Below are 9,666 nucleotides of genomic sequence, written 5' to 3' on the forward strand. Positions count from 1 at the left end.
GCTTTGCTGTCCTGGAAATCCATGAGACTGGTGGCTGGCAGCTGTTCCTTCATTGCTGCAATTCCTTAGCATAATTTCCATTTTTTTAGACATTGTAATGGATGGTGTTTACCCTATTTATATTCCAAAGAACCCAAAGAAAAATAGACTCCTGCTGCAATTTGGCAAACCAACCCGTAAGTCCGATCGCCATCCCTCGATGAGGCTTTACATCCCCGAGAGAGGCCAGCCGCTGCAACGAAATCTGATTTGTATCATCTTGACTGTAAAACAGAAACTGGTAAAAACATTGAAAGCATATAGTCCTGTTTCTTTTTGACATGAGTTATATAATTTATTTGCACCACTTCACCACCATAAGCGGAAACGTGGAATCAGTAGGACAGTTAGTCTTGGACAATGGGCACACCGTGTCTCATCTACCGCACCCAGATTCAGACCATGCCCATTAAGGTTCAAACAGGTAAAATTAGCAGAGCATAAAAATTGGCTTGTCATTCACCCAAGATAGACACTGTTTAATATGTTTCCTTTTCTTTACAAGCAGGACAGGTGTTTTTCTTTCTTTTGTAAAAACACTTTCCCCAAAGAATGGTCATTGAGCGAGTTGTTATATCTGATCGTATCTTCCATCGTCTGGTCGTTTCTTTTAACCCTTTGTAAGAAGGTTTAGTCTCAATTGTAACGCTTTCACCTTTTTTTGCATTTGTAGACAATAAAACCAAAATCTGAAAGTTCCCTATTGTTTATGGCATTGCTCGCTGAGCAATAATCTTTGGAGTGGTTGCCGTTTAATTTTATTATGTCAAAAAGTAGTTCACCCCTGTCTCCTCAAACATTTCCACTGAGAGAACCTTCTAACAGTGCATCCCTCTCTCATCTATTTTCATGCTGGTTTGTCAGCAGCATTTGGTATGGACGTTCCCACTTTGGGTCATGCTAGTGTTTCTTCTTTATACCGTAGGTTGAGCACCCAGGCTCCTGGCAATACCATTGGTCCGTTTCTTGTTGAGAAGCACAGTCTCCTTCTGCTCACCCAAATTCAATGCATTTCCTCAAATATTTTTGAATGTAGTCCGCAAGATTAGCCGTATAACAATGCATTTCCTCAAATATTTTTGAATGTAGTCCGCGAGATTAGCCGTATAATCCAGTTTGTGCAGTGAGTAATGCCGATTTGTATGGCCAACCAAATAGGATTTTCATATGTTGTTGTCCAGTTGAACTCGTTTTGTAGGCGGAGGGATTCATAACGAGATATGGAACTTTTTGTCAATCTAGCCAATTATTTTGCTTACACAATTTGTATGCCATTATCAATATAAATCAATGTTTTTTTTTGTAATTTCAAAGTGTGCACTGATATGCCGAGCAGAGGTTAAGTATGCTTTACAACCAACTTAACCCTATAAGTCAGTGGTCTCAAACCGGTTCCACATAGGGCCGCAGTGGGTCCTGGTTTTTGTTCCAACCGATCCAGAGCCGACATTTTAACCAATCAGGTGTCTTTAAAATAAGTAGCACCTGACTCTAATTTACTGATTGGACTAGCAAAAGGTATCCTTGTTGAGTTGGAATGAAAACCTGCACCCAGTGCGGCCCTTTAAGGACCGGTTTGAGACCACTGCTATAAGTTGTGTGGTGGCAATGAAGTAGTGAGTGAAGGAGTGAGTGAGAGGTGTGAGCAAGTGAAGGAGTGAGTGAGAGGTGTGAGCAAGTGAAGGAGTGAGTGAGAGGTGTGAGCAAGTGAAGGAGTGAGTGAGAGGTGTGAGCAAGTGAAGGAGTGATTGAGTGAGTGAGGCAGTGAAAGAGTAAGTGAAGGAGTGAGTGAGTTAGTACATTAGTGAGTGAGTGAGTGAGTGCGTGCGTGAGTGGGAGTGAGTGAGAGTGAGTGAGTGAGTGAGTGAGTGAGTGAGTGAGTGAGTGAGTGAGTGAGTGAGTGAGTGAGTGAGTGAGAGTGAGTGAGTGAGTGAGTGAGTGAGTGAGTGAGTGAGTGAGTGAGTGAGTGAGTGAGTGAGTGAGTGAGTGAGTGAGTGAGTGAGTGAGTGAGTGAGTGAGTGAGTGAGTGAGTGAGTGAGTGAGTGAGTGAGTGAGTGAGTGAGTGAGTGAGTGAGTGAGTGAGTGAGTGAGTGAGTGAGTGAGTGAGTGAGTGAGTGAGTGAGTGAGTGAGTGAGTGAGTGAGTGAGTGAGTGAGTGAGTGAGTGAGTGAGTGAGTGAGTGAGTGAGTGAGTGAGTGAGTGAGTGAGTGAGTGAGTGAGTGAGTGATTGGGTGGGTTAGAGTTAGGGATTTTTCTGTAACATAATATCTTTACCAAACTTCACAATAAAAAATACAAGGAAGATTAGATGCAGATGTCATCTTTTAAATTGTGAGAAATTTATGGAGATGTTTATAATCCAACAGCTTCTTTGTATGTACATTTACAAAATGGATACTTGAAAAGCCCATAAATTATTTTAGAGTGTACCTTGGCGTGTGTACTCATAATCTCATTCTCTTCTTGCTTTGTGTTTGTGTGCATGACATTGCAGGTTGGCTGTGAATTGGGTCCAGTTCTTTCATTGTGTTGCAGTCTGCTGATTTGTTGGGCCATTCAAAGCGGTACATTTAATCTCAACAAACCCACTCAAGCATTTGCACACATACACCCTATAGCAATCAACAACTGTATATACTATGTAGTTCAAAAGCCAAGTGAAAAGTTAACACATGCATGATAATTGTACGAGTGATGGTTATTTTAATTTAGCCATTTTAAAATGTAGGGTATTTTTCTTTCCTTGCCAAAAAACTAGAAACATGTTGCGTTCATATCAAAACACGTGTCTTCAGTTCAACTTTTTTCTAGCTGGTTATATTTGGAGTATGATTAATCCAAATTATTTACCTTATGTAGTACTGTTGTTTTGGCCCTACTTGCGTGTCATCTTGCTGCCCAAGTAGAACTATTCAATTCAGCTTGTTTGCAACTTTCTTTAAATTGGCAGACACAAACATTCTTTTTGACTTTTGCTGTTACAGTGTTCCCTCGGTTATCGCGGTTATTGGGGACCGGGACCACCCGCGATAAGTGAATTTCCGCAAAGTAGGGGTGCCCCTTCAAAAATGCTTAATTTTAATTTAATTAAAATAATGTCTCAATGTAATATTTGTACATATATATTTTTTCCCCCAAAAAACGCGAAGCTCTGAATCCGCGGTGGCTGAACCGCGAAGTAGCGAGGGAACACTGTATTCTTATTTGGTACACACTGTATAGCAATAACAGTTAAAAATCGTCTAAATCACAAGGTCGATCGACACATGATTTGTTCTTCTTTCCGATCTTGTAAAACGAGAGCATTGCAAAGGGGTATTTTCATGTTATATTAATGTTCATCTTCTTAATTATGTGTAGTCATATATTTCTAAAACTCTTGCTGTTGTCTCATATTGACATTGGAAAGTAAAAGTGAAAATAATTGGACTCACTGTTTAGATGGGTGTGTCTGTTAATTACATCAGGGTTCTGGGAAGGCAGTACATTATTATAGGTTTGGGTAAAAACAATAAAGATAGGAATCCACCGCACAGATTAAAGGAAAACAAAATAATGTTCTAAATTTGCAAAAAAGATAATGGTGCTTTCTGATTGATAATGTGTTTTGTGTATATTGGTTTCCACATTTTGCTTGAATTCATTCAATTCGGTTTTAGTATAATGCAATGCAGTTCCAAACTAAGTTTTAATTCATAAGATAAATCTCATTTATACTCCATCTTAAACCTAACACACTTTAAATTTCAGCAGAGGCCACTGATGTAGAGGTCTGTCAGGATGTAAAGACAATTAATAATGTAAGTAATATGTTTTATTGTCATAATCAAACACAATTTCTCTCAAATTTGATTTATTTATTTCTCTCACATTTGATTTATATTCTCTCTCTCTCTCTCTCTCTCTCTCTCTCTCTCTCTCTCTCTCTCTCTCTCTCTCTCTCTCTCTCTTTCTTTCTCTCTCACTCTCTCTCTCTCTCTCTCTCACTCTCTCTCTCTCACTCACTCTCTCACTCCCTCACTCCCTCACTCTCTCACTCTCTCACTCTCTCACTCTCTCACTCTCTCACTCTCTCACTCTCACTCTCTCTCTCTCTCTCTCACTCTCTCACTCTCTCACTCTCTCACTCTCTCACTCTCTCACTCTCTCACTCTCTCACTCTCTCACTCTCTCACTCTCTCACTCTCTCACTCTCTCACTCTCTCACTCTCTCACTCTCTCACTCTCTCACTCTCTCACTCTCTCACTCTCTCACTCTCTCACTCTCTCTATCTCTCTATCTCTCTATCTCTCTATCTCTCTATCTCTCTATCTCTCTATCTCTCTATCTCCCTATCTCTCTATCTCTCTATCTATTTATTTATGTGTTTATATTTATTCATATTTATTTGTATTTATTTATTTTTAGCTCTGCGTGTTGCATTCTCCAGGACCAGCACATGTCATTGTTGAAATTCAAGATAAGGAAAACTTTAACTGCTATCTTTACCCAACAAATCTACTCAATTGCTCATGGACCTTCCTTACCTTGCATCAAAATGCTCAGCTCTATGTCTATATCAGGTATTCTCTCTATTGCCTGCATCCTCCTCGTTGTTGGAATGAACATTTCTAAAGTATTGACAAAATTTTGCATCTGTTGTTTCTATCCTTCCAGCATTTGTGATAATCACAGCACTGTTCACTCCTTTAGTCTATCATCTAAGGAACATTATGGATCAATTTCCATCGCTCCGAGGGAATATAAGAAGCTCTATGTTATCGTCAAATTCAATGTATCCTGGCACCACAAATGGGTTGTGTACAGCTATGTATTTGACGCTGAAATGATGGGTAATAAACAAAATAACGTTGTGAATGTATGATTGGGAGAAAAGTGACTTTTTTTAACCATACACAAATTATAAGACATTGTTTTTTTTGTGCCAAATTCTTATACTACTCACAAAAAAAAAAAAAAAAAAATATATATATATATATATATATATATATATATATATATATATATATATATATATATATATATATATATATATATATATATATATATATATATATATATATATATATATATATATATATATATATATATATATATATATATATATATATATATATATATATATATATATATATATACAAGATTCATTATTATTTGTGCGATTTATTAAGATAATTGTCATATAGCCCCATACCAAGACATGCCATTTATATCTTTGATTAACTAATATGTGCATTCAATTAGCTTAATACTGAGTAGTTCTAACACCAATCAGATTCCCATTTACTGTGATTTGACAGAGGTTTTGCCTGCACCTGGAAATATCTCTGCATCAGTCCAAGATGAAGGGATAGTGTTAAAATGGGATGCGCCTCAAGGTCGTGCAAATTACAACTCCCGATGCTTTGAATATGAGTTGGATGTGGAACTCCAGGTGAACTATATTGTGTACATAGACAAATGTTACGTGAATAAACAAAACTATTATATAAACAAATGTGATTTATATGTGAACAGGAAAAAAATTTAATCAACACCAAGCAGGTGTCTTACACACTCCCAAATACAGATCCTCTATCCACCTATAGAGCAAGGATCAGAGCCAGGAAGCTGTCTTCTTGTTTAGGATCACAATCATGGAGTGACTGGAGTAATACTATCAGTAAGTGATGCCATTCTACTCTAAAACTTACTTTAAGTCAATTCTTCTCAATTTTTTTAAACAATGATAATTTATTTTCATGTGCCTGAACTGCTATTATCCTGCACCTATGGCCTATTACATTGTCTTCGAATGATACCGATTATTAGAGGAGGCCGATAACCAATATTTTATATCATACATCAGAGGGCTGTAATTTTCAACATGGGCAAACCTTAACCATGAGAGACAGAATGTAGAAATAGAAAACAAAAAAAAATCACATTGTTTTATTTTTAAATAAGTTATTTGCAAATCATGGTGGAAAATAAATATTTGGTCAATACCAAAGGTTCATCTCAATACTTTGTAATGTACCCATTGTTGGGAATAACGGAGAACATATGCTTTCTGTAACTATTCACAAGCTTTTAACACACGTTTGCTGGTATGTTGGCCCATTAGTCCATTCAGATCTCTGGTACAGTTATGTCTTCGGTTCTTTTGTTGGGCAACATGGACTTTCAACTCCCTCCTCAGATTTTCTATGGGGTTGAGATCTGTAGACTGGCTAGGCCACTCCAGGACCTTGAAATGCTACTTACAAAGCCACTCTCTTGTTGCCCTGGCTGTGTGTTTGGGATCATTGTCATGCTGAAAGACCCAGCTACGTCCCATCTTCAATCTCCTTGCTGATGAAAGGAGATTTTAAGTCAAAATCTCTCGATACATGGCCCTATTCATTATTTCTCTACACCGGTCAGTCATCCTGGTCACTTTGCAGAAAAACAGCCCCAAAGCATGATTTTCCACCACCATGTTTGGATTGGATTCATTAACTTTATTCATCCCGTATTCGTAAAATTTTGTTGTCACGGTAGCAAGAGGATGAGGATGCAGAAATAGGAAAGGCATTTTCTATCCATATTTATACATTCACAGTGGGTTCGGTGTTTCTTTGGATGCAATTCAGTATACTTTCTTCTCCAAACACGAGAACTTGTGTTTCTACCAAAAAGTTAAATTTTGGTTTCATCTGACCATAACCCATTCTCCCTGTCCTCTTCTGGAGCACCATACGTTTTACCTTTTGCAGATTCAATCTTCCCAGCCTGTCGCTGGGGTCCGTCGACAGCTCTTTGGTTTTGGACGGGTGTCTTTTATATCGATAATGAGTTAAAACAGATGCTATTAATACAAGTAACGAGGGGAGACCTCGTTAGAAGTTAGACCTTTTTGACAGCCAGAAATCTTGCTGGTTTGTCGGTGACCAAATACTTTCCACGCCAATTTGGAAATAAATTCTTTAAAAATTAAACAATGTGATTTTCTTTTCTTTTTTTCCACATTCTCTCTTATGGTTGAAGTTTACCCAGGTTGACAATTACAGGCCTCTCTAATCTTTTCAAATAGGAGAACTTGCACAATTTGTGGTTGACTAAATACTTATTTTTCCCCTGTGTGTATGTATGTATATATATATATATATATATATATATATATATATATATATATATATATATATATATATATATATATATATATATATATATATATATATATATATATATATATATATATATATATATATATATATATATATATATATATATATATATATATATATATATATATATATATATATATATATATATATATATATATATATATATATATATATATATATATATATATATATATATATATATATATATATATATATATATATATATATATATATATATATATATATATATATATATATATATATACATACACACACACATACATGATCAAACTGCTGAAATACACAGCAATAAATCTTAGTGAACGTAATGGACACATATTAACCCATATTTAGTGCAAGTAATGTGCACTAAAATCACAGATTTAATTGTGTACATTTCTTTCACAGAAATAGAACACTCATTTGACACACTCAACATTATGACGATTCTCCCAATTGCACTTGGAATACCCTTGATCTTCCTTATTCTGTTGGTGCTGTTCCGCACTCAGAGGTACTATCCCTTAGTTTGAAATGTGACTGTTAAGTCATTCTACATTTTCACCCTCTTTCTTTTCTTCATTTTGACTGTCACAACTTTTATTTTTAAATACAATAATAGTTAACATAGGGAGGAGTTTAAAGGATGTGTAAGGTGAAAACAAAAAGAGAAATTAAATTAGGTTAGTGATTGGTGTGGTTGCAAAATGAGGATTTAAATGCATTTAGGTTTTTGGATAACCAATGAAAAATCATAAAAGTAAGGATGTTAAGCTTTTTTTTTATCTGGAACATTAATAAAACTAATATTTTGCAAACAACAATCCAAGTGAATACATAAGAGTTTTAAATTGATCAGTTTATACAATGAAAACATCAATCTGCTCTTATGTATAAAAAGCACTTCAATCATATACTAAGCAAAATGCAGAAATGGATTTAAAGGACACATTTCAAGGTGAAGATGAATGCTACAATAGAAAAGAAAAAAGGAACAAAAAGATCCATTTCTAATTTCGAAAGAAACAGCTTAATAAAGACTTGTGAAGATATTTTTTGTACTGTTTTGAGAAGAAAAATATAAACTCTATAACTATAAAATGCACTGTTTCCCTTTTTAGGTTTAAACAGGTTCTATATCCTACAATACCTCGCCCCCCATTAAAGTACAAATATTTCCTGGAAGAAAACAACATGCTCAATGTAAGCTCACACTGCAAAAGCTACATTTTATACGTCAGTACATTATATATGCAACCGGTGGTGTTTGTCTGCGTTGTGGCTCCAAGTTCATTTAAACTTGTTTATGTTATGAAACGAGCATGTTGCCATGCAACCCCTCTCTCTGTCCGTCTCTCTTTCTCCCCCCTTTGAAATCTGTCTAATTATAGTACTATTAAACACATTTGAGTAATATTAAACCACTAGTTACTTTGTTAATATATGGCCAATTAGAAGAAATACAACTTTTTTTTCCAATCCAATATCCTGTTTTTGGTGCTTTTTTTCTCAGAGGGTTGGAACGAATGAATTTGTTCATAGTACACTTAAATGGGAAACGTTTGTTCGAGTTACGAGAATCTCGACATATGAGCTCAGTCCCGGAACGAATTAAGCCCGTATCTCGAGGTACCACTGTATTTTAACAAATAAATGGCTGTGTTAAGACCTACCGTATGCGAGCATGTACAATTGTGTTATTAAATATGTTTATATGTATATGTATATATATATATATATATATATATATATATATATATATATATATATATATATATATATATATATATATATATATATATATATATATATATATATATATATATATATATATATATATATATATATATATATATATATATATATATATATATATATATATATATATATATATATATATATATATATATATATATATTATATATATATATGCATTTCTACTAATGTTCATAATTGAAAAAAATTGCTACAAATGGTATTATTACCAATTCCTTTTTTTATTTTTTGCAGGATGCACAAAAGACAATCCAGTTGGAAAGCATTTTTCCTCAGTGAATTCCAGGAAGAGCAAAATGCAATAGTAACATATCTGAAATAATCCAAATCATTTACTTTCACCAAAACTGCTCGAACTTCATTGTGTATTTTCGTTCTTGTTTGTTCTTAACTCCTCATTATACATCAATTTTATTTGATTGTGACTTTCAATAAATGTTTAAAAATTTATTGTGTGTTAAATTTGGCTTTCATAAACATTTTGGTGATGATTTGTTTGGAGGAGTTAAACGACTTATGTTATGTAATATGTTGTCATGAATTCACTCGCAGTTGGATCAAAGTGCAGGCACACAACGAGAGTACGGATGCATAAATATACCAACAGCGGTCCATGCATTTTCTAGCGAGGCCTTCAATCCAAATCTCAAAAACTATTTTATGGCTATAAAACCTCTACTGCATCTACAGCTGCGACACAAAA

The 9,666-nt window shown here is 34.8% G+C and overlaps 1 protein-coding gene across 6 annotated transcripts in view; it reads left to right on the forward strand.

Annotated features, from left to right (window-relative positions):
- Positions 1-9,411, forward strand: part of LOC144201795 (granulocyte-macrophage colony-stimulating factor receptor subunit alpha-like) — a 12,393-nt gene extending 2,982 nt beyond the window's left edge. Inside the window, exons 2-13 of one of the 6 annotated variants that reach the window (XM_077724568.1) lie at positions 1-30; positions 131-280; positions 2,533-2,602; positions 3,789-3,838; positions 4,447-4,601; positions 4,696-4,871; positions 5,340-5,473; positions 5,557-5,701; positions 7,596-7,701; positions 8,309-8,390; positions 8,701-8,816; positions 9,198-9,411. The exon at positions 1-30 is cut by the window's left edge and continues 48 nt beyond it. In XM_077724568.1, coding sequence (XP_077580694.1) covers positions 1-30; positions 131-280; positions 2,533-2,602; positions 3,789-3,838; positions 4,447-4,601; positions 4,696-4,871; positions 5,340-5,473; positions 5,557-5,701; positions 7,596-7,701; positions 8,309-8,390; positions 8,701-8,802 — 1,200 coding nt within the window. In that variant the 3' untranslated portion in view covers positions 8,803-8,816; positions 9,198-9,411. The remainder of the gene's footprint in view (positions 31-130; positions 281-2,532; positions 2,603-3,788; positions 3,839-4,446; positions 4,602-4,695; positions 4,872-5,339; positions 5,474-5,556; positions 5,702-7,595; positions 7,702-8,308; positions 8,391-8,700; positions 8,817-9,197) is intronic. The other 5 variants (XM_077724569.1, XM_077724570.1, XM_077724571.1 and 2 more) reach the window with 5 other exon arrangements.
- The last annotated feature ends 255 nt before the right edge of the window (positions 9,412-9,666 follow it).

The sequence above is a fragment of the Stigmatopora nigra genome, chromosome 9 (assembly GCF_051989575.1).
Source record: "Stigmatopora nigra isolate UIUO_SnigA chromosome 9, RoL_Snig_1.1, whole genome shotgun sequence".
NCBI lineage: Eukaryota > Metazoa > Chordata > Actinopteri > Syngnathiformes > Syngnathidae > Stigmatopora > Stigmatopora nigra.